The 23,318-nt window shown below is 51.3% G+C and overlaps 11 protein-coding genes across 11 annotated transcripts; 7 read left to right on the plus strand and 4 right to left on the minus strand.

The window, feature by feature from the left end:
• Positions 1 to 90: 90 nt before the first annotated feature.
• On the plus strand, positions 91 to 2,010 carry SNOG_09874 (hypothetical protein; the record flags this gene model as incomplete). Its single annotated transcript, XM_001800108.1, has 5 exons — positions 91 to 448; positions 501 to 931; positions 984 to 1,312; positions 1,367 to 1,604; positions 1,660 to 2,010. Exons 1-5 carry the CDS (start codon positions 130 to 132, stop codon positions 2,008 to 2,010), a joined length of 1,668 nt encoding a protein of 555 aa, XP_001800160.1. The 5' UTR covers positions 91 to 129.
• Positions 2,011 to 2,725: 715 nt separating this feature from the next.
• SNOG_09875 (hypothetical protein) lies at positions 2,726 to 4,693 on the plus strand (the record flags this gene model as incomplete). The annotated part of the gene is made up of 3 exons (XM_001800109.1): positions 2,726 to 3,128; positions 3,183 to 4,381; positions 4,514 to 4,693. 3 exons carry the CDS (start codon positions 2,726 to 2,728, stop codon positions 4,691 to 4,693), a joined length of 1,782 nt encoding a protein of 593 aa, XP_001800161.1.
• Positions 4,694 to 6,619: 1,926 nt separating this feature from the next.
• SNOG_09876 (hypothetical protein) lies at positions 6,620 to 7,763 on the plus strand (the record flags this gene model as incomplete). The annotated part of the gene is made up of 4 exons (XM_001800110.1): positions 6,620 to 7,071; positions 7,125 to 7,214; positions 7,301 to 7,543; position 7,763. Coding segments are annotated over 4 exons (786 nt in total).
• Positions 7,764 to 9,184: 1,421 nt separating this feature from the next.
• Positions 9,185 to 9,678, minus strand: SNOG_09877 (hypothetical protein; the record flags this gene model as incomplete). The annotated part of the gene is made up of 2 exons (XM_001800111.1): positions 9,185 to 9,418; positions 9,493 to 9,678. 2 exons carry the CDS (start codon positions 9,676 to 9,678, stop codon positions 9,185 to 9,187), a joined length of 420 nt encoding a protein of 139 aa, XP_001800163.1.
• Positions 9,679 to 10,655: 977 nt separating this feature from the next.
• On the minus strand, positions 10,656 to 12,580 carry SNOG_09878 (hypothetical protein; the record flags this gene model as incomplete). The annotated part of the gene is made up of 3 exons (XM_001800112.1): positions 10,656 to 11,805; positions 11,853 to 12,251; positions 12,351 to 12,580. 3 exons carry the CDS (start codon positions 12,578 to 12,580, stop codon positions 10,656 to 10,658), a joined length of 1,779 nt encoding a protein of 592 aa, XP_001800164.1.
• A 572-nt stretch (positions 12,581 to 13,152) lies between these two features.
• On the minus strand, positions 13,153 to 13,872 carry SNOG_09879 (hypothetical protein; the record flags this gene model as incomplete). The annotated part of the gene is made up of 1 exon (XM_001800113.1): positions 13,153 to 13,872. The coding sequence occupies one exon, from the start codon at positions 13,870 to 13,872 to the stop codon at positions 13,153 to 13,155; it is 720 nt and encodes a 239-aa protein (XP_001800165.1).
• A 757-nt stretch (positions 13,873 to 14,629) lies between these two features.
• Positions 14,630 to 16,598, plus strand: SNOG_09880 (hypothetical protein; the record flags this gene model as incomplete). The annotated part of the gene is made up of 2 exons (XM_001800114.1): positions 14,630 to 14,933; positions 14,968 to 16,598. The coding sequence occupies 2 exons, from the start codon at positions 14,630 to 14,632 to the stop codon at positions 16,596 to 16,598; spliced, it is 1,935 nt and encodes a 644-aa protein (XP_001800166.1).
• A 315-nt stretch (positions 16,599 to 16,913) lies between these two features.
• On the plus strand, positions 16,914 to 17,208 carry SNOG_09881 (hypothetical protein; the record flags this gene model as incomplete). Its single annotated transcript, XM_001800115.1, has 2 exons — positions 16,914 to 17,000; positions 17,137 to 17,208. 2 exons carry the CDS (start codon positions 16,914 to 16,916, stop codon positions 17,206 to 17,208), a joined length of 159 nt encoding a protein of 52 aa, XP_001800167.1.
• Positions 17,209 to 18,142: 934 nt separating this feature from the next.
• Positions 18,143 to 19,421, plus strand: SNOG_09882 (hypothetical protein; the record flags this gene model as incomplete). Its single annotated transcript, XM_001800116.1, has 2 exons — positions 18,143 to 18,235; positions 18,420 to 19,421. The coding sequence occupies 2 exons, from the start codon at positions 18,143 to 18,145 to the stop codon at positions 19,419 to 19,421; spliced, it is 1,095 nt and encodes a 364-aa protein (XP_001800168.1).
• A 256-nt stretch (positions 19,422 to 19,677) lies between these two features.
• On the minus strand, positions 19,678 to 20,187 carry SNOG_09883 (hypothetical protein; the record flags this gene model as incomplete). The annotated part of the gene is made up of 2 exons (XM_001800117.1): positions 19,678 to 19,744; positions 20,027 to 20,187. 2 exons carry the CDS (start codon positions 20,185 to 20,187, stop codon positions 19,678 to 19,680), a joined length of 228 nt encoding a protein of 75 aa, XP_001800169.1.
• A 1,579-nt stretch (positions 20,188 to 21,766) lies between these two features.
• On the plus strand, positions 21,767 to 23,163 carry SNOG_09884 (hypothetical protein; the record flags this gene model as incomplete). The annotated part of the gene is made up of 2 exons (XM_001800118.1): positions 21,767 to 21,862; positions 22,114 to 23,163. The coding sequence occupies 2 exons, from the start codon at positions 21,767 to 21,769 to the stop codon at positions 23,161 to 23,163; spliced, it is 1,146 nt and encodes a 381-aa protein (XP_001800170.1).
• Between the last annotated feature and the right edge of the window lie 155 nt (positions 23,164 to 23,318).

A 23,318-nucleotide genomic window follows, 5' to 3' on the forward strand; every position in this document is an offset into this window, starting at 1 on the left:
CTGTTAGTAGGACTAACCCCAATTTTCCAAAACTTGTTATAAGATACCTTTCATGATGGTTTCCTGTGTTGCTGCCGCCGGAGGTCTCCTTCCTTATCTTCTACTACCTGATTGAGTACTTCCACAGCCATGCCGTTCTCTTCGCCCTTCCCTGCGCTGGACATGCCAAAATGTAACTTGCTCGATTACCTGTTTCCGAGAGGTAGTACAGCCTTCAGACACGCCCCTTGTGGATCGACTCGGCAGATATCAATCACCACCCTTACGCCGCGGACCCTTCTGCAATGGACCAAGCGGCTCGCCCTAGGCTTAGATCGTATAGGAAGCAAGCCTGGGGAGGTGGTTATGATTCTCACGCCAAACCACATCTTTGTTCCAGTTGCATATTTAGGAATCGTTGGATCGAAACGCATCTTCAGCGGTGCAAATCCTGCTTACACAGTGTCCGGTATGTTCATATCAACTGCTAATGAACATGTCAGAAAACTCACCTGGTTCAGAGATGATACATCAAGTCACCAATACAGAAGCACAATTCATTCTTGCACATCCATCACTGGCCACAACTGCATTGGCAGCAGCGAAAGGAGCTGGTCTTCCAACCGGTCGCGTCTTCATGTTCTCTGATGAGCTCAATGCGCCCTACGAAGGCTGTCAGGACTGGCGAAGTTTCTTACCTTCCGAGGCCGAGGGAGACGCATATTCGTTTCCGGTATTATCGGCGAAGGAAGCGGTGACCACGACAGCAACAGTCAATTTCTCGTCAGGAACTACTGGGATGCCCAAAGGTGTCGAGGTCAGCCACCACAACATCATCGCTAACCTTGATCAAACAATATTCATGCGCTATCTTAACAAACCATGGAAAGCAGATACACGACCACGAGAGACATGGATAGGCTTTCTGCCACTGTATCATGCATACGGGCAGGTGAGTCAAAGTCCATGAAACGTTAAAAACAGGTCAGCTAATTTGAATATAGCTTTACACCATCGCTATGGCGCAGAAACTACAGATTCCGGTCTATATCATGAAAAAGTTCGAATATGAGCCATTCCTACGCACGATCCAGGATCAGAAGGTTACTCACCTTCAAATTGCGCCGCCCATCATGGTCATGCTCAGCAAAAGACCAGAGACCGCAAAGTACGACTTAAGCAGCGTCACCGATATTTTGTGTGGTGCAGCACCACTGTCCAAAGAGCTCCAGAACGAAATTAGCAGGAAGTTGGATTGCGAGATTGTCCAAGGCTGGGGCATGACTGAGGTTACATGCGGGGCAATACATGTTCCTGGGGGCACTGTTGATGAGTATGTCCCAAGATCTGTCTGGCATTCACTCATATGATCTCTGACACATTGTAGCTCTGGAAGTGTTGGGCAGTTGGATCCAAATTGCGAATGTATGCTACTCGACGACGACGGCAAGGAGGTACCCGACGGCCAACCGGGTGAGCTTCATGTACGGGGTCCAAATATATGTCTAGGATACTGGAGAAACCCAGCCGCGACGAAAGAGTCGATAACGTCTGATGGCTGGCTGAAGTCCGGAGATGTGGCCATCGTGAAGAACGGCTGGTTTTGGATCGTTGACCGAAAGAAGGTGAGAGCTTTCCATACCCTGCCAGCCGTTACAATGTACTGACTATTCACTCTAGGAGCTCATCAAAGTCAATGCGCTTCAAGTCGCACCAGCAGAGCTCGAAGCTGTATTACTAGAATTCGATCCTATTGCCGACGCTGCGGCTGTCGGTATCACACTTGATGGGCAGGAATGGCCAAGGGCCTATGTGGCTTTGAAAGATGATTTCAAGGGCAAGACTACCGAAGAGGACATTCATGCGCACATGAAAATTAAGGTTGCCAAGCATAAGCAACTGGTGGGTGGCATTGTATTCGTAGACGAGGTGCCAAAGCTGCAAAGTGGGAAGATCATGAGGAAGGTGATCAAGGACTGGGCAAAGCGGGATGCAGAGAAGATGAATGAAGGGTTCAAGGCGAAGCTGTAGGTTTGTTAGTACTTTATAACAAGCACTTCTAATATGGTGATGATTGGAGAGATTTACTCAGGCTCTGGCCATTTCCCTTACACGGCTAATGTTTTCTAATCGAGCTTTTGCAGAGTACACTGATACCTTTTAGAGAATCTTCCATTTCTCTAAAAGTCCCACCCTTTGCAAGTGTTTATCTTCGAAGACGCTCTCTGGCGCTACTCGTTGTGGCTATCATGGTAGCCTTGAGTCGCGTGCGATCGTTCGCGTTGGTGGCAACAGCCCCGCGTCAGCTTTTCCGAGGCCTCCACCACAACACCTCGCCGCCGCACAAACATGGGGTAAGCTTACGCTCTGGGCCTGTCGAAAAGCAACCTAACCGCAGCTTGCATTCACATGAGTCGTATCGGAAGAGTTACCAACAAGAAAAGGCCTAACGTGTCCCGCGAGCCATGCACCAACCGGAGCACGAGGAAGTACGCTGGTGGTGCGACTTGTCAAATAGTCGTATGAAGCTCCCGAGGAACGGTTAAAGACACCAGAGATATCTGATCGTCGCGCTATGATGGTGTGGTAACCTCCGCCCTATCTCTCCTACCGCATTGTTAAACGCATTCTTCCTCGTAAACCTCATTTGTTCGCATCTAGCTACCCTCCAAGAACTACGAGACATTAACTTATCAGTGGGCTTGTGTTGTATTGTTGCGCAACAGCAATACTGCCAGTCCTCAACATGGGAGCATTCGAAATGCCCAATGGGCTCAACGGCGTAAACGGATTTGGTCACAACTACGACTACCCACCATCGCATGTCGAAGGTCCTTACAAAATCCTGAATCAGTACCACTCAAAGCCAACCAAGCTGCGGGTTGCCTGTGCTGGTGCAGGCGCGTCGGGACTATGCCTAGCTTACAAGATGGAAAAGATGCTCGAACCAGGGTCTTGGGAGCTCACACTATTTGAAAAGAACCCGCAATTTGGTGGAACATGGTACGAGAACACATACCCTGGTGTTGCTTGCGATATCCCTTCACACGACTACAACTTCACATGGGATCCGAAGCCTGACTGGTCACAATTCTTCGCGTCTGGCAAGGAAATTCAGGGGTACTTCGAGGGCTTTGCGGAAAGGCATGGTAAGTCCGGAAGCGATGGAATATGGTGACTAATGACTGACTGACTGAACCTAGGAAGTAAGAAGTATATGCAGCTGAACAGCAAAATCACCGAAGCCAACTGGAACAACGAGGAGGGTTGCTGGAGCTTCACAATCGTCAACCCAAAGACTGGTTCTATGCGAAAAGACTGGGCACACGTCTTCGTGAACGGCACAGGAATCTTGAACAACTGGAAGTGGCCTGATATTGAAGGTATCCACGATTTCAAAGGCCCGCTTTTGCATTCAGCCTGCTGGGATCATGGCGTCAACTTCAACGGCATCAAGGCTGGAATTATTGGCGTCGGCTCAACAAGCGTTCAGATCACTCCACAGCTTCAAAAGATATGTAAGGAGGTGGAAGTTTACATGCGAAGTCCCACGTGGATATCACCTCCATTCGGTGCTGGTGCGCTTACCGACAATCTGCAAAAGGGCCAGGACGTGGACCCAGGCCAACGTCAGTATGATTTCACCGAAGCCGACAAGCAAAAATTCAAAGACGACCCAGAATACCATTTGGAATTCCGGAAGAAGATAGAGGCAGAGATCAACAGCCTATTCGGCATGTATCAGCAAAACTCTGACTTGTCAAACCAGTTCCGAGATGTCATTACAAAGGAGATGCACCGCCGCATGGGCCCTGGCCACGAGGATCTGAAAAAGTTCATCATACCCAAGTGGTCGGTGGGCTGCCGAAGGATTTCCCCAGGTGATGGGTTCCTTGAAGCGCTAGTCCAGGACAACGTAACCCCAGTCTTCAGTGGCATCAAGCGTGTCGTTCCTGAGGGCATTGAGACTGCCGACGGGCAGGTCCACAAGTTGGACGCTATTGTCTGTGCAACTGGCTTCCAGGTCGCCTTTCAGCCCGCTTTCATCGTGCGAAACGGCGAAGGCAAGTCGATTAAGGAGGATTGGACCTCTGGACCCAACCTTTACATGGGTGTTTCGGCGCCAAGATTCCCGAATTATTACACAATTGTTGGTCCGGGTGCAACTTGGAGCAACGGCACCCTTCTGCCGTCGATTGAAACCACAATCGAGTATTCCATCAAGTGTATGAAGAAGATGCAGACTGAGGGCATCAAGGCCATGGCTGTCAAACAAGACGCGCTTGACGAGATCTACGCTCACTTTGATGAGTATCACAAGACGACAGTGTGGCAAGAAGAATGCCGCAGTTGGTTCAAGGATGGCTATACCAAGAACAGGATTTACCTGTGGCCTGGCGCGGTAAGTCATGCCCATTCTCACGGCGCTGCACGAGCAGGCTCTTGCCCTATCGGATGAAAGCACGCTCGGGAGACCCTTTGCGGAGAACCCCGCATCACTGCCAATACCATGCTGACTCGCTCCTTTGCACAGACGATTCATTTCCTCAAATCGATCAAGACACCGCGATGGGAAGACTACGACTACACATACCGCTATAAGAACAGGTTCGCGTTCCTGGGTAATGGTGATGTGAAGGCGACTGCTTCAAAGGACGTATTGGGTTTGAGCCCATACATCCGGAACTCGGATCACGATTGGGATGTCGAATAGTTCAGCCATGCGGTAGAGCGACGTAATTCTGTGGGGATTGTGCATGGTCGCATCGACCTGTGCATAGGCGATCAGGCTTCCCACAACGTATCTTTGTTGTCGTTAGTCATTTTGCGTGTGATATACATAGCTGGATACCTTCAAGCACTATCCACGTTCGTACTTATTTTGAAGCAAGTACCATGTCGTCTCTAAGTGTGCGTATTGTTTTTTTATTTTGCGGCAAAATTCCGTCCTCTTGTTGCACAAGCTGGAACAACAGGAGGCGTCGTTCGTCAGCTTGAGGACAGCCAATCACAGCACGATCGACCAGACTAGCGCTCGACCCCTCTTCGCACGACATCGTACCCGTACCGTTCCCCAGTCCACACGACTCGACACGTCCCCAGAACCTTGGGATTGAGGACGCCACGGCTGTTCGGATGTACTGGTTATTTGAGACTAAGGCGTCCATAGTTGCCCCAGATTTTCTCCGCCAAACTCCCCTGTGACCTCCGCACTGCCCTAGTGACCTGTTGCGCTCGAGACGACGGCCACGGCATCGCTTCGTACTGCTCGGATGTAGCTTTCTAAGCCTGCTCCAAGAAGTTGCATATCTCTCGTTTCTTACGGCATACACGACCAAGCACGGCATCTTACAGCGAGCCCATAAGATTGATGATCCATTCACTTGGTCTCCAACCTAGCGAGCAGGATTAGCTTGCATGGCTCTGCAGGGCATTATCCACCGATCGGTGCCGCAGTTGGGCCAGTTAGCTGGCGTGCTAAAGCATTCGATTGGCCTTCCAGGCACATCAGGCAAAGACGATAGTTAGGCCTAACTTATGACAACGTTGTTAGCGAAGAGAGATACGAAACGAGTCATCCGAGCCGCTTCTTTGTGTCTAACAGCCATGGAACGCGGGGGCCCCACCCTCCACGAGTCTGCGCCCATTCTTCCCTAGCGACTAGCGGCTTTGCATGCTCAAGTGTCAGAGCTAGAGCTGGTACTGGTTCGAGGGGCTATCGTTCGAACCCTTACCTGACTTTAGTCGCATGTTTGCCACCTGTTGCTGAAATCAATCCTTTCCCCGCAATTTCCCTGTAAATCCCAAGTACACGGTAGGGTGAAGTGCTTCCATCGTTGAAGGATACAACGCCAAACGGCGACTACAGACTTGACGCAAAGAACGATGGCCAACACAAAAGACCAACAAAAGGACGTGCAAGATGCCACTCTGCTATCAGCAGATGGGAAACCAGACTCAACATCAGCTGACAAAAGTTCGACAAAGGAGAAGTCATCAAAACCACGCCACAGGGCTTCAGTAGCATGCGCCTCGTGTAGAGATCGGCGCATACGCTGTGTCGTGCCTCCAGGAGACAAGGAATGCACGCAATGCAAAAGATCAGGCGTTGATTGTGTTATCAAGAATGACGATGAAAGGCGACGGTATGGCTACGCAAGAACAAACAGCTATGTAGCTAACACCTTCTAGACCTATATCGAGAGCATACATGTGCTCTCTAACTGAACGCGTAGCTCTTTTGGAGACCATGCTCAAAGACCAGGGTCAAGAACCACCACCAGCAAACCACCCTCCCAAAACACGCCACGGCAATCAGCAAAATGAAGATGATTCACCGAATCGCAGAGCGGCAAACTCCCAGAACGTACAGCACGAACAATCAAGTCCTGGAAGCCAGCCCTCGCCACAAGACGACTATATTTATCAAGACCTCGATCCACTAGAGCAAAACGAAAGCCCGTTGGGAGATGCAGAAAGTGCAAGCTCGCCGTCTATACTCCCGCCGCCCAAGAAAGATGGTATGGTTAACAGACTGCTTTCAACACGCGGCCATCTCAGCTTCGACCAACTCAGTGGCCGCTTACGTTACTTTGGTCCTACTACAAACTGCCACGTTCATTCCGAAATCGGCAATCCCATGGACTCTGCACAAGAACAGTCCGAGCAAGCGCGTCGTGCTGACAAGATCATTCGATCGCTGCCTCTGGAGACGTACGATTACCTGATGGATCTTTTCTGGCAGTGCTATAATCCTGTCATTCACGTTTTGCATCACGAGGCGTTCAACGAAGACCGGGAAATGGGTCGCACGCAATTTTACTCTGGGTTCTTGCACGTCTGCGTGTTGGCAATGGGCTTCAGATTTGCGGAGAAGAACCGACCGGATATCAGGAAAATCGCGCTGCCACAGATGGAGAGTACTCTGCATCGAGAAGCAAAGTACATGCTTGACCATGAGTTGGAGAGGCCGGGTGGTATCCCTTCAGTTGTGGCGTTGCTGCTTCTCGGCGATCTAGAGTGTGGAGTCGGCCGTGATAATCTTGGATGGATGTACGGAGGCATGGCTGTAAGACTTGCATTTGACATAGGGTAAGCTTGCGCTTGATCCATATCGAACATATCAATGATTAACACACGTGTAGACTACACCTGGACACGAGACTCTCGGGCTTACCAGAGCGCGAGATTGAGATTCGCCAAATGACTCTCTGGGCGTGTGTAATCTACGACAAGTATGTTCCGATCGGATTGCAATAGTCTTCAGCTTGCTAATACAATCTGGCAGATATTGGGCACTCTTCCTTGGTCGACCAACAAGCATGAAGTCTTCTGATCTCGAGATATATCATCTGTCCAAGCAGTTTGAACGTCTTGGGGCTTGCCGACCTGCAGGCGCAGGAAAGAGCATGGAGACCACTATTTACGAAGCGCTCATTGATCTCATGGAGCTTGCCGGCAAGATCACCGAGAACATGGACCCACACTCGAAGAACCCTGAATCAGCAATTGATCGCAACCAGTACATGCGCATGGCAGCTCTGGACCGCGAGTTTAGCAGTTGGTACGCTCGACTGCCTGAGCAATTGCGATGGACGCCGAATAACATTGCCACGGCGCCCTTCTCCTTCTTCTTATTACACCAGCAATATCACGCTAGCTTGATCTTGTTACATAGACCGTTCGCTTTGTATGAAGATCAAAGCGCAAATAGTGATCAGAGTGGACCTGATGACCACTTCTCGGCACTCAGTCGAACGGTGTGCACGAAGCATGCTATTAGAGTCGCCAGGATCTACTGGCAACATCGACAACGATTCGACACAAGGCAGATCTTTGTGACTGGTATGCAGCATGCGGTATGTATTGAACTTTTATGGCGGCATTCTAGGTACTGATATTCAAACAGGGCACTGCAGCAACCGCCTTGGTGGCTGCCCTTGCATTCATCAAAGACGCGAACGACCGCAACAACAACATGCAATACCTAGAGTGTCTATCCGCCGCCCTTTCCGACATGGCCCACACCTACCAACCGGCAGAACGCATGTCCGTCGTGCTCCGCGCCGTAATGGTCGAATTACGCGGCGGCTCCGAGCCCAATCAGTCCCGTCTGTACAAGCCCAAATCCGCCCTCGTGCCTGCCCGCCGCGGTTCTACAATCGACATGGACGAATGCGAAAACATGAACACAGTCTGGAAGAAGCGCCAAACTGGCCGACCCAGAGCAGGCACTAGTACAAGTTTGAGGAAGCCAAGGACTAGTAGTATTAGCACCACACTGAGCATGCCCATTGACCACCATGGATTCAACATCAAGGCGCCTCCACCGCCGCGCTTCGAAGACAACACGGATCGACTAGATGGGTACATCATGATCACTCCACGCTCTGAAGTCGGCGCGTCGTGGCCAGCCCTGAACGAAACACCTGACCTCTCCCACGCACTGTCTACGCCTAGCACTACACTATCAAGTTCAAATCCCCGACATAGCGGGGCGTGGATGGGCGCTGAATTCGACGCAAACGACTCTATAAGTCAGCTTGCTAACGTACACTTTCCGGAAATCGGCGCATTCGATGGCGAGACGGGTGGCGTAGATGGTATGACTAATCTGGATTTTATGAGTTTGGGTGAAGGGGAGTGGGGTATGGGGAAGGAATGGTCGACGGGGATGGGCGTGGGGAGTGATTTGGATGGATTTCCGCCGCAGAGTGCGTTTAGTGGAGATGCGTTTGGAAATAATGGGGACAAGTTTGATTTATGAGTGAGGAGTTCTGGTTGGTTTTATGAGATATAGCGAAAGGAGTTGGAGTTGGCATGCAGACAAGGCGTTAGCTTCAGGCGTCGGCCAAATTCCTGCGCACCAGAAAAGGTGAAGAGCTAGCCGGTATATACTCAAACACATGTACAGAATTAAGTAGAGGATCTTGTAGCTGTGCAAACCTACAGGCTCCTCTAACCTTATACTAATTATACCTCCAAGGTCTATTAGCTCATGTCGTCGTGTACGTGTAGAGCAGGCACGAATTGCGCCGCTGCCTGGTATTGAGATCATGCTGGAAACTAGCTTGTAAAACAATCAATCATTGAACATGAACACTACACAATCCCAGCGGCACACTCTAATCAAAACTCCATCTCATGCACACATGCTAACTCAATTACGACTCCCCCCCTCTTCCTCCCTTTCCACACTCTACATCTAAGCCAGCGCAGCCTCCAACAGCTTAACATGCTGTTCCGGATGCGTCTTCTCCACGTTCAACTTCGCCACCTTCTTCATCATGAAATTCGCATCGATATCCACTTCCTCACTCAACTGTCCGCCTTCAACGCGCCACTTGCCCGAAATAGTGAGGACGCCGACAGGCGGCTTGGCGTTGACAAGGGAATCGACGCCGGAGGAGACGTTCGTGAGGGCTAGCTTATATGTTGTCTGGAAGTGGGATTATTACATTGTTTTATCAAAGGGGGATCGAAGGGGGAAGGAGAAAGGGTGAGTGTGCTTACCTGGCCGATGGGCTTGCGGTCGGTGATGGAGTATGTCGCTGATGTGGCCTTGTCGCCGGACTCGAAGTGGTAGCTTATGAGTGCTGGACAGAGGGTTTTGATCATTAGGTCGTGGTTGTGAAGAGCGGCGATAACAGTGGCGGCGGGGACGCCGTTGAGGGGGGTGGAGATGTGGGAGGTAGGCATTGTGGAGAAGGTGCTGAAGATGTGTTGCGTTGAATATGGTATTTGGAAGCTTGAATTGTTTGTTTGCTGATGGTGGTGATGATGTTAATGGTGACTATCTTCCATCTTATATGCCTACCCGTCTATGCTCACTCAGACCCGAAGGCGCATCCTCAAGCACGCATCAAACGTCAAGACATTGGTTGTTACACGCCCTACCCCAGCCCCAAACTCATACGGGCAGCACTTGTTGGTGCTACACCGACGATCATCCATGAGCAAGGCAATCGATATAGAAGCCACCGAAACGACTCGCTGCGAGTAGTAACGGCCGTGCGCTGGAGACCCTGAGGTTTGCCGGTTTGGTACCATGGGATAGTCTGAGGCAGCCGAGCGTGGCTTAGCTGATGCGATTCGGGAACTGGTCTTGTTCAAATTAGTTCATGTTGTGGATGGACAAAGCGTTGCTGTCGTGGTATCTTGGGCCGTTTTTCACCGCTGCACCTGCCCTCCATCTCATCATCACAGCATCGAAGGGCGTATCGTGCAGAATGCTGACATGATCATTGGATCTGTACCCGACCCGCGCGGCTCTCCAGATACTTAAGCGCAACTCATTGGCCGTGTCGTGAATGTTTGACGTAGAATTGGACGTGTCGCGCTGGAGTGGTCGGATGTTTCGAGGGGCCGCGAAGTGGAGAGCCGAACCGCACTAGCGCGAAACTTTGTTTCTGTTTCATTCGTTTGGGATATGAGTATGCGTCAGCTATTCTTGTCATCGAGGAGTGCAGTTTTGGTAAACGAAGGTGGGAATGGATGCGTGCACATGGGTGGTGCGTGAACGTGTGGTGAAGAAGAAAGATGTGATTTTCAGGACAGACTGATCCTCCACAATGCAAGACTCGCTGAGCAAATACAGATGCAAAACGCTAGACACAGACAGACCGGCTAAATTGATCCAGGAGCGCAGACAAAATATCCTCCCTCAATATATGGATTTACAGCTTCGCCTGCCCCGAACTCTCATTGACCGCGCCAGTGAAGTTGACACCAGCACTGGGCGCGACTGTTCCACTCTTATTCAAAAGCTGCAGCTTCCTCAATCTAGAGATTGGCTCGTCGTCATCGCGTTCGCGGATATAGAATGCCCAATCTGCAGTGGGATCAATCTCGGTCTGACTGTACCCGTTGCCCAGCCACGCGAAGCGATTGCCAGCATATGTGACTTCCCAGTCTTCAAGTCGCAATTCCATGAGCGCCTCGATGTAGTGCAGTGTCGATCCAGGCCACAGCGCAGTCACTGGGCCATCAGCGCCCAGGCTCTTGTACCATGAGCGACATGGGTCGTGCCACACGGTGCGCTTCATGTATTCGTCCTTGTAGGCGAGGAAGTCATCGACCGCCTCGGCTTTTGGCGCGAAGCTTGAGATGTTGTGTGTTTGGAAGCGGTCGATGAGTTTGCACATGTAATCTGCCTGGCATTCAATCGCACTCAAGACCGGTCCGTTGCCAATTGGACAGTTAGGCCCGAGGAAAATGAGATAGTTAGGGAAGTCGGCGGCAGCAAGGCCAAGGTAGGAGCGAGGCTCTTTGCCCCAGACGTCTTGTAGGTTTTTGCCTTCAGCATTTACGACCGGGAAGCGCGGTTTGAAGGAAGTGTTGAAGCCAGTGGCGCAGATGAGAACGTCTACAGGGTATTCTTGCCCGTTGTCGCAGCGGCAGCCCCGCTCGGTGATCTCGTTGATTTCTCCGTATACAGTCTCAACGTTGTCTTTGCCGAGAGCTTCTAAGTAGCCAACACCAGGTGTAAGACGCCGGCAACCAACATGCCAGTTCGGTATCAGCTTCTCCTCAAGGTAAGGGTTGCGCAGCTTCTCAGTCATTTGCTGGCGAAAGTATGCTTCAGTCTCGCTGTTGACGTTGCTGTCTTTCAGGAAGATGCCAAATTGACCATTCAAACCGCGCTCGATGTTCCTTCGGTATTCGCTCAATGCACCAGGCTTGGTGGCAAACTCGTATTTCTCGTGCTCTGAGAAGATGTGTTGCTCGAGGCCTTGCACTGGTGAGACCCACGTCGGTTCGCGGATGAAAGTCGTGACTTTCTTCACGTAAGGCTGGATTGTGGGAAGAACTTGGATACCAGATGAGCTGTAAGATGGTTAGTAGTGATAATGCATTCGAGTCGTGCCACTTACCCATTGCCAATCAAGCCTACGTTACGACCGGTCAGGTCGATACTGTCGTCCCAATTTGCAGTGTGCAGCAGTGTGCCTTTGTACTTGTCAATACCTGGAATTGCGGGCCATTGCCAGTTGTTCAAAATGCCTCCCGCGTTGACAAGAATATCGCAATGATCATTCACGATCTGACCACTTTCCAGATCCTTGATTTGCACGTCATAACCGCCCTTTGATTTGTTCCAAATTGCGCCGCCGACTTGATGCCGCGTCTTGACATATTTGTGCAGACCGTACTTTCGCGCAAAATCGTTGAAGTATGCGAAGATTTCTTTCGAGCTAGCGTACACAGCTGACCAGTCAAGTTTGGGCTCGAAGGACCATGTGTAGTTATGTGATGGGACGTCGCATGCGCACCTGGGTGAGGGGTCAGTATTCGCTTGTTCGGCAAATGGCGTGGGAATGCATCGCATCCACCCTGTCAAAGGATTCTTCGGGTATCTTGACCAGACTTACCCAGGATAACGGTTTTCAAACCACGTTCCTGATACTTCTGAGTTCTTCTCATAAACTTGAAGGCTGTAGTTTGTAAAATGCTTTTGCAGCTTGTATGCCATGAGAAGACCAGAAGCACCAGCTCCAATGCAGATTACGCGAACATGTCGCTGTGCATGGATGGGGCCCCTAAGCCGATGTTGGGCATCTGTCTCTGGAGATGCTGACGACGGAACAAGAAAGTCTGCCATTGCGCGCGCGGTATTGATTGAAGAGACGATTCGATCGGATGAGGAAGGTTCAAGATTGAGGAGTCGATCGCGAGTACAAACTTAATCGTGCGAAGAGTTCCGCACGTCTTTAAAGCTCATCACTTGCGCGTACAACCCCAACATTTTGATCTTTGAGAGTCATGAATCAGCCACTCTCTCCAAACTTCTGACTCTCTTTATCGTTGCGAGTCAGATCTTGTGGGGCATCAAAATCCGGGGTTCCGCGCTACTGTAAATGCTGCACATTTAGAGGGGTCGGTCTTTCCCGGCAGCATGGGCTAAGCATATCCGAGTCGCATGACAAACGACAAGCCGGGCAAGCTAAGTCGTTACGGTGGCACGTGGACCGGGCCAAATAACTCTGGACCATCAGCGGTTGAGTGAAGCGCGAGAGCATTGTACTCAACCCTCTTCCAAGCGACAATCGACAACCGAGAGCGCTAAGTAGTGAAGGTCTGGACCAATGGGTTAGTCGACGCCATCTTTGGTCATTGAAGCAAAGCTGAGAATGAGGCAAACGCGTATTGGCGAGAGTGATATTGTTCTGCCGGCTAGACTATCGTATACCCTCCATCAGCGACAAGGGTTGCACCGACCATGTAACTCGCTGCGTCTGTATGTAGGAAGGCAACGCAATCGCCGATCTCTTCCATCTCTGAGTATCTGTGGACAGGCACCTTCTTCCGCTCCGTCTCCATCATGTCGCCTTGACCCATAGTCTGCTGCACGAGCGGAGTCATGACATATCCTGGTGCAATGGCATTGATCCTGATGCCCTTGTGAGCAAAGGCCAAAGCGTCTGACTTGGTGAGACCGATCACAGCATGTTTGCTAGTCGCATATGCGGTAGCCGGAACATTGGATGGAGGTGCCACAAGGCCATACATGGAGGCCACGTTGACAATAGATCCGCGGTATGACCGATAAGAGTCGGTGATTTTCTCTTGCTTGAGCATTTGGCGGATTTGAGCGCGCTGGCATTGCCACACGGCAGTTGTGTTGACGGCAAGAACCTTTTCGAAGTCGTCCTTGGGGATTTGGTCGGAAGTTTTGATGACGCCACCGATGCCAGCATTGTTGACTGCATAGTCGAGGCGGCCGAACTCTTTGACTGTCTTCTCTATGCTGTCATCGATGGCTCTCTCGTTGGTCACATCAAGCTCGAACTCCTTGACCGAGATGTCTGGTGCGATCTTCTTGAGCTCGCTGATCGTGTTTGTGACAGGGTTACGATCAAGGAGGGCGAACGAGCGGACGCCCTGCCTTGCCATCGAGTAGGCCGTGTACTGTCCAATGCCTTGTCATGTGAGCCACTCGAGCTCGTATGTGTTCGATGGGAAGCATGGAACTCACCAGAGCCGGCACCTGTAATGTAAGCCACGCCTCTTAAAGAAAATGCCATGATGGTTGTGAGATGCTGTTAAACGGATGAGAATGTCTACGGACTGCTTCATACATGCCGAGAAAAGCGGAGCTATGGGTGGGTCGAAATGGCGGCTGCAGAGCATCGGCTTTCATCTTCCATGATGCGCTTGCGGAGAGGGCGCAGGAATTTGCACTCGTGTATTTCCGCTTTTGGTCCGAATCGTGCTATAGGCTCTCAACTACGACAAAAAGCGACCAGAGTGCAAAAGAAGGCAGCCCATCTGATGATCTGACGCTATACATGGGGCCTTTCCGTCAGATTCGAAAACCAATAGCACTGTGTATAACTTCAGGCCATGGGATGCCATTGTTCACTCTCCCTCGTAGTTGACGACATGCAGTAGCATGCACTCGAGGCGATATTTTTGGTGAGATGATAGGGCGGAGTTTCTTCACTTATTGAAGTTTGTCGACTGGCAGAGAGTGATTGCGAGGTTGAAGGGGCACCCGGGCAGGATGCTTGCGGCTCGCACGTGATGGCGTGTTTGGTTCGCGCTAGCGCAAGTTCCCTGGAAGCGAACATGGCCACGCCACCCCCATGCTACCGATTTACCTTCACCAGCACACGCCCCAACTCGGAAGTGAGGCGATGCGACGCCCGACATGCCGCCAACCCCGCTTCGAATCGCGCAGACGACTAGCGAAGTGAAGAAGCAGCACAAACAGAATGGACCGCGTCTGCCCGAGCGACAGATGAAGCAGCTCGAACGCGGCCACGAGCTGGATGTGCGCGCAGCCCGCCTGCGCGACGCTGAAAAGAATCGCAAAGCCGCCAAGAAGAAGCGCGAAGAGCGCGAGGACAAGGAGAAAGCTGCCCGCAAGCAAATGGGGGTGGGGCTGGCGACACAGCTGATCGGTTACAGCCACACACAGGCGCAGTTAAAGAACGGCATGGAGGCCTTCTTAGGCGTGAAGCGGCGCAAGGACGACGAACAGCGCCGGCGGAATCTGGAATCTCACCCGAACGCTTGAGGCTATTGCGCAGACGGTGGAGAAGGAGCCGTGGGACGACGATGACGATGACCAAGACGCCGACATTGGCCCCGACCTGCCAACCGTTGAGGCGACGCTACTGGAGCAGTTTGTCGACGATGACCTGGATGACGACACGCTGCTCGAGGCCCATGACCTCCTGATGTCTGACCCTCTTGAACAGCCTCCCGCACACGTGCAGCACCCACAACCCTCACTCGCGCCCCCACCCCCACCACCTCCTGCCCCGCCCCATCCGACGCCGACCAAAGACGATGCCGACTTTGCACGTCTGCACGGTCCTATAAACAAAGCCATTGAGAATATCTTGGACCAGCTGCCGGAGCCGCTTATCGAACTGCTCTCGCAGGACGTTTCGCTGAGGCTGCCGGAATGGGACCCTACGCCTGGTCTCCTCCATAAGCTCAACTCTGTTGGCCTACCACCCCATCGGCTGCGAGTCAAAGTGGGCAGTGTTGTCAGTCTTCTGCGGGACCTCAACACGAGCAGTCAGCTCTCCAAGAGCCAACACCTCCGTATCCTCCGCGCCGAGAACGAGCGCTTAGAGTGTGTCGTGTTAGACGGCCAGCTCGAAGGCACCAAAGCACTGCTTACTCGGGTCCCTTTCCCTGCCAAGTATAGAAACGAAAGTCAGTACACGTTCCAGCGTTTGCAGTTTCCCGTCCGCGTCTCTACCGACTATACATACCGAAATCTTCCCCTCGACACGCCCTCGTCAGGCTTTAAGCTACCCACGGTGCCAGGACATATGCGTTCTTCCAGCTTGTCTAAGAAAGCAAGCATCTGTATACCAACGGCCAGGCCACAGGTCAACACGAACCCAACGTTCAAGCTTCCAGCTTTGCCAGCTTCCAACAAGTCCCTATCTGATATCTCGCAGCCCAAGCCGAATCAGGAGCCAGTACTGTCTCCGATACCATCACTGGGTGATTGTTGGGACGACTTCCTTGATAGTGGCACTCAGATTGCGCGCGAGTTGTCACAGGCGCCCGTGCCGTCCATTCAACCACCTTCCATAACGGAAAGCCTTCCACCACTCTCTACGCAAGACTTCGATTTCTCTATTGATGACCTCGACGACACCCCTGGTTCAGCTCCCGCAAATTTCACAGCTCCAACTCCGACCCGTGGCTTGGTCAGAACTACATCCTTGCCCACAGTGACGAAGCCATCGTTCAGCCGCCTGCCTCCTGCCCAGAGTGCTGGGGGCACCACCCATGCAGCGCCGCCATCACGAAGAAGTGGTATTGTACTGTCGCGCAAGACAAAGCCACTGCCCCAGCAACCCATCGTACCTGTACTCCGACGCGAAGACATCTCACCATCGCAACGACCAGACTCTGTGTCTGACCGTCCAGGCCTGTTCAAGAGGAAAGCACGCACAACGCTCTCTTCGTCGAAAAACCAGATAAAGCGACGATGTGCGGTGGCGGCACGACCAGCAGCCGGTCCCAACCCACCTATCCGGCATACTACGGTTGGTGCCTTTAGCGATTTCGGAATCTCGACGCAAGAAGTGGCTTCTTTCTTCTCCGATGATGATGACATGTTTTCTGGCTCACCACCTATCGCCGTATGACAATCTTGACTCTTTTCTTGGGTTTCTTGGGTTGGGTTCAAACTTTCGTGAATGGAGTTTTGGACATGGACCTGGACGATACACTCACTCTAGACACGAGCTTCACCGAATTCATGATATTCTCCCAACACATCTGCTCCTCGCGTCACTGTGTGTGCATTGTTGATAGCGGAGCTTGCACCCTTGATCTGCAGTGCCTAGCGCGCATAGGCCCCAGTAACCGTGAACGATATTAATCGATCTCAAGTCCGACAATAATGCATCGCCATACACTCTGTAACATGCGCAGGATCGCTATACGCGTTCAAGTCCACCATGCTACCGACCAGTCCTCAGCCCAGAGATTCGAACACCGCCAAGGTGCAAATGCATACCATTCGCGGACACATTTACTCCACCTCGGTATGTTAGAAGTAAACCACATCGCTGGGCGGACTTGGCAGCGCATTCGTCACCAGGCGTCGCAACAGTTCATGCCCGCTCTGTCGAACGTAGCTGTCCTTATAGTATGCAGATTGGTGAAGCCGTATATTTTCAGGTTTCTTTTGCAGCAAGTTGGGATGCTGATGATGATGCGAATCGATATAGGCTGTTGAAGTATGAAAGTTGAGTAACAAGTGTATTGGGTGAGATCCGAGGGATCTCAGGCTATATAGTAATACGCTAAGCCCAACGGGGCAGTAAACAACCCCAGTGCCAAAGGTAACCACGCTGGCGCAGGTGGAGGCAATAGCATGAGGATACTCCTTCCAACATAGGCTTACGCATCCTTGTAATAGCATACCTCGCAGTATTCCAGTGTTTGCAAAGCACGCGCACGAATGTACAAGCTCTGACACTATTCGACTGAAAACATCCACGTGCCGATCGGGCACAGTTCCCCCGAACCAGCACCACCGCAGCGGCACATTTCCCCATCAAGCAGTCTACTTCCCGTGCAAATCTGGGGTATGCATAAGGCATGCCATCGAAGACTATTCCTACCTTCTGCATCAGTACCACCCCAGCCATGCAACGTGTTTCACGCGACCAGTTGGCAGTGCACATGTTCCTAGATATCGCAAACGGTCGATCTGTTCCCTAAGCTGGGCGCTGAACTCCGAAGGCCCATGAAACATTAGTGCCATGGCGCAATATAGTTCAGACTAACACCAGGAAACAACGTCGCTACGAAAAGACTCTTGTGCTACACATGGCTGCCAATTCAAAGCGAAGAGCACATAAAATGTAACAGGCAGGTAAAGAAGTTGTCGTACTCTCAAGATCGTCTTGGATAATGTCAAACAAGTTATATTACTCCGTGACGATTTTCTCGATCCAACATCCCAGCTGCTAGAAAATAAAGATGTGCATTACCCCATTGGTGGGGACCGCGCGCACTGGCTTCATTTCGAGGGCTTGGATGTGCGTCTTGGGGGGAGAGGAGTAATTTGTGCAATGGCGCTAGGGAACCTTGTACTGAATGTTTGGTTTAAGTACTGTTGCTTTCTTTGCTATGTGCAGATTGTAAGGCTGTCGCAAAAGGCCTTTCACTCAAGTTCATTATGGTTCACATCTCTAGCCTGGCTACGGCGCTCGCGCTGGTTTCTGCTGTCGTTGCCCAGTGCGGATCGGGGACGCCTGATGCTACTGTTACGGTACGTTGATGTTAGGCTAATACAGGCTCTCAACTACGACGGAGAGCGACAAGCATGGCAGCTCATTCGATAGCCTAAAGCTATACGCAGCAGTTTTTCGTCAAAATCAAACCTTGATGGCACTGTATATAGCTCCAGCCTGTTGAATATCCCTGTATCACTTGTTATCGTAGTTGAGAACCAGCATCATGACCTCAAAGCTGACCACGACCAGGGCTCGGGCAGTTCTTTCGTCGCCAAGAAGGGCAGCAGCACTGTCTACACCGGCGACTACCTTACTGCCATTCAGCGCGCCGTCGACTCTATTTCGACTGGTCAGCGTGTGTCCGTGATTGCATCGGGTTCCATCGGCGCTGGTACCATCACCATCCAAGCCGGTAAAACGTTCGAAGGATGCGGAACAATCAACGCCGCTGTAAAGAGTGGAAGAGGTGCCATTGAAGTTACAGATGCAGCCAATGTCAAGATCCCATACCTTACCATGACTGGTAGTGTGTACTTCGGAATGCGCTTTTTTGGAACCACTGGCCTCACCCTGGGCGACATCACCTTCGACTTAACAGCTGGACTAGCTATTCGCTTTGAACGAGACAAGAATCCTAACTCCAACGTGAAAATGGGAACAATCAACTGCAAACGCACCGGCTCCCACTGCGTCGAGACCTGGAATATCGACCGCCTCGAAATCGGCTCCGTCATCGCCCGCAACGTCGGCGAATGTGGTCTTCTCCTCCAGAAAGTCACAAACGCCAATATCGGCACCATTGACGGCGAAAACGTCGCTACAGGAAACGGTTATGCCACGCTCCGCTTTGCTAACCAAGCCGGCAAAGTCAACAACGGCTACGCCACCAACATCAAAATCAACCGTGTCAAGTCGCGCGGCGGTGGCCGTGGAATCTTCTGCGTGTCGGAATCTGGCGGCGCAGAGATTGGCAGCATTGATCTGGCGAATAATGGCGGGAATGCGATTTTGCTGGAGAACTGCTACAACATCAACATCAAGGGAGGCACGATCAACGGCGGCGGTGAGGTCAGACTCGCCTCCCGTAGCGAGTTCGCGAATTCGAGGGATATTGCGATCACGGCGAGGATCGATGGGACGACGGTCAGGGAGTCGCCTTGCACGGCGAATAAGACTAAGTGGACTCTGACGGGGAATGCGGCGAAGACGATTTGCACTTAGAGTGTGGATTGGATGCGTTGAGAATAGACGGGAATTCATTTATTCCAGTAAATACTATGCTCATGATGATGTTTGCTAGAGGAGCATTTTCGGAGACTGCTGTATGACGTGCCCGTACGTGCACTGCTAACGTATTGATCACTTTGGGTATTATTAAGATGAAGCAGAGTATCGCGAGAGCGTCTTTAGGTTTACATTAGGCTTTCCATAAATACTTACAGTCCTGCGCATGTAGACAGCTTCAGGCCAAATTCTTCTAAAAAGCCGCCCCGATGATGCGAATATTCCAGTAGTGAATAGCATTTCGTTGAACCAGCTCCACCCTATGATCTAAATCTAAGCGATCTTGTTCACTTTGCGATTATTTTGCAGATAGCCTTAGGACTCAAACATTGGGGTGATGCGGTGTAAATTAAGCCAGGACGGTAGCCACCGAGTATTACTTATAAGCAAAGCCCAATTGACGTCCACGTATGGTTTGTAGCGTTGTGCAATGTCCCCTGAAAAGTCGGAGAGATAGTTTAGATTCCCTCGGTTCTAACCATTAACTTCAGGCCTGCAATACTTACTGTGAAGCTTGTGAAGAGTGTCCGGTAGACACTTACAGGCCGTGATACATGGCTTCATTTGCGTCAGTTATCGATTTGAGCATATCATTCAACACGGAGACTTCATGTAACAGCCATTCAAACTCGGATGTCATTTCATCCAAGTTTTGTCGCACGGACCGGGGAATATCGTGGTGAACACCGCCGTCCAGCGCCATGCTGGGGGTCCGTCGGCTGGGTTTTCATAGCTTCAGTCTGCGAAGGAGCTCTCATATGGTTTTCACGGTTCGCGAAATAGCATTGCTTTGCACTTGGAGTTGAGATGTTTCGACCTTGCTTCTATTCCGAGATTCTCGGCACTGGTCAACTGATTGAACACTGCTTGAATGCGCAGAAATTTGTTGATTTGCAAGAAGAAAGCATTCTTTAATGTTAGCATATTCCACGCAGCAACTGAAGAGCGCATTGAATATCCAAGAACCCAGCGCTTCTTATCTGTCGGATTTCTCTGATGGCTCATAGACCTCGTCACGTTTGGAATGATGTTGCCGTCAATCGTACCATGAGCAAACCAAGATATAGCAACCAAGAAGAAGGCCGAGTAAATCATGTCGACGGATTTCAGATGTGATCGTTCTTTACGAAATGTAAACAGTATGCAGATTGAAAGCTGGCATTAAGAGATTAAGAGCTCTTCGCTTTGTGTAGACCAATAGTAGCGATCTATATGAACTCTGCATTTGCAGGTATGGTAGCGATCGGCACATGCTATAATGCGCGTGCAACCTGTGTTGATGGCACCTGCTTGGTGCGACAACGACCTGTCAGACCATGTAGTAATTCACCATCAGCTTGAGCCATCCTCATGGGCACCTGCCGCCCGTATGTCTGCTTGCTTTTGGTGCGCGCGGGTGCGACTCTATACACCCATCTCGCAAAACAGTCATCAATCAACCCAGAACTCAAAGAAATGTAGAAAGACAATGAAGGCATATACCCAAAACTTGCTGTAGATGGATGTGAGATTATGGAAGGAGCCAAAGGTGACGCTGTGGGGTAGCGTCTTGGCAATCAAGGACAAACCCCTTTTGACATTGCTGTCCAACTTCAACCACCAAGATTGTGTGCAAAGCCTGAGCACAGGGCGCAAGCAAAGTCAAGGTGCGATCAAGACCGCCAAGCTATAGCCCAAGATCTCGACCGACCTCAGGACAGGGCTGCTGGATTTTGGAGTTCACCATCCCGCGCATCCAATTTCTTCGACACGGTGGCCCCGAAGCGCTTGCTTGACACACATCAACCCCTTCGATTGACGCAACAGAGTGCATCTGGACAAGGCTATCACGACACATGTGATGATTGGACCATCAGGTAGTACACACCTTCAATCGCTCCTGAAGGACGCCGCTGAATTGTCGCGCTGTCGAACGCAATCCGGCGTCGCGCCAGCACATCGCCTACGAGTCGTCCTACCAAAAAAGGGCCGTACATTAACAATGCCAAGACGGGCAGTGCCCGCAATCAGTCAGTGCCATTTACGCGACGATACGGGATTGGAGTCGCGTATCTTGCGCCCTTCCCCTTGTAGCAAATCGAAGCGTTTAAACAAGACTGCCAAGCCGACGTGTCAAACGCAAAATCTGGATGTCGGGCGCTACAAGGCAGAGATGTGAATGCGTCAGGGGCGTGCACGCGACAGCGGCTCGTCATATGTAGAGCGGCTGACCTCCCACCTGGGCAACTATATTTTTGCGTGACACGGAAAAGTTGACGCTTTGCGGCCGCTACAACATCAACATGGCAGAGAAGTCAACGAATGGCTCGAATGGCTCCAAGACCATCAGGCCTGAGATAAAGAGAGAAGATACTGATAAAGATCTCGATGACTACTTTGTATGTCTGCACTCCGGGGGCACGACGCATTTCCAAATTCAACGTCATACTAACTTGTCAAGATTGGCCCTCGCGACCTCGACCACCATTCCAAATGGCCCATTTTCCTGCGTCTCCATGGCTCTATCACGCCAGAAATGATACTGCCTCTTCTCGTTGTTGCAGGCTGGTCTACGGCAATAACCTGCATCTCCAAATTCGTTCATGACCGTTCGTTCCCATTTTCTCGTCGGTATTACAGATATTAACACTGCACAGTCGGCATTAACCAACTTCTCCTCACGGTCCTCGGTTTCGTTGTCGGTCTCGCGCTATCATTCCGCAGCTCTACCGCTTATGAGCGCTACAACGAAGGGCGCAAATACTGGGCGCAGCTCACTCTTGCATCGCAGAATCTCGCGCGCTTGATCTGGATCCACGTTGATGAGCGACACTCCGACCCCTCGCTTGGAAAGAAAGATTTACTGGCAAAGATCAGCTGCTTGAATCTCATCTCTGCATACGCTGTCTCGGTGAAACACAAATTGCGGTTTGAACCATACATGCACTACGACGACCTGAAGCACATGGTCGGCCATCTGCATACGTATGCAAAGGCTGCTGATGTACCGGATCAGAGGAAGAAGCCAAATGTCTTCAAGACAGCGGGCCAGTTCCTAGGTGTCCCCATGGCTGAGTCGAATCCGCGCAAACTTGTCAAGAAGTCGCGGGTTCCGCTAGGCAATCTTCCGCTTGAGATTCTCTCCCATCTGTCTTCGTACATGAAGCATATCTACGATAATGGTACGTTCAAGGTATCCATCTACCAGACGCAATCTCTCAACGCTTTGACTACCATGAACGACGTCCTCACCGGTACCGATCGCATCCTCAATACTCCGCTACCAATTGCCTACTCAATTGCGATCAGTCAGATTACCTGGGTTTACATTCTGCTTCTTCCGTTCCAGCTGTACAAGCTCCTAGGCTGGGTTACGATACCCGCGAGTGTATTTGCTGCATACATTATCCTCGGCATCGCACTCATCGGACGAGAAATCGAAAACCCATTCGGTGACGACGTCAACGATCTCCCACTCGACGCATTCTGTGAGCAGATTCGCAAGGACGTGGACATCATCATGTCACAGCCAGCGCCAAAGTGGGAGGAGGTTGTGGGGAGGGAAGAAAATGAACTGCTGTATCCTCTTAGTCACTTGTCAAGCGCTGGATGGGCTGACAAGAGCGTCGATGAAATTCGAGAGGCGCTTGCGGCGAAACCGGGATTGCATTTCCATAATAGCCATGGGCAGCGCGGATGAGCATCACCATAATGGGCTGGGACATCACAAGACGGAAGGCACACCAAAGCTGAGGAAAGGCGGTGCTGGGACCGAGTGGGAGCGCCACAGTGTTGCACTTCTAACAGCTGGCGATGGCGGAAAAAAACTAGTTATGCAGAGGTTGATGACATACG

The sequence above is a fragment of the Parastagonospora nodorum genome (assembly GCF_000146915.1).
Source record: "Parastagonospora nodorum SN15 chromosome Unknown scaffold_15, whole genome shotgun sequence".
In the NCBI taxonomy this organism is placed as follows: Eukaryota; Fungi; Ascomycota; class Dothideomycetes; order Pleosporales; family Phaeosphaeriaceae; genus Parastagonospora; species Parastagonospora nodorum.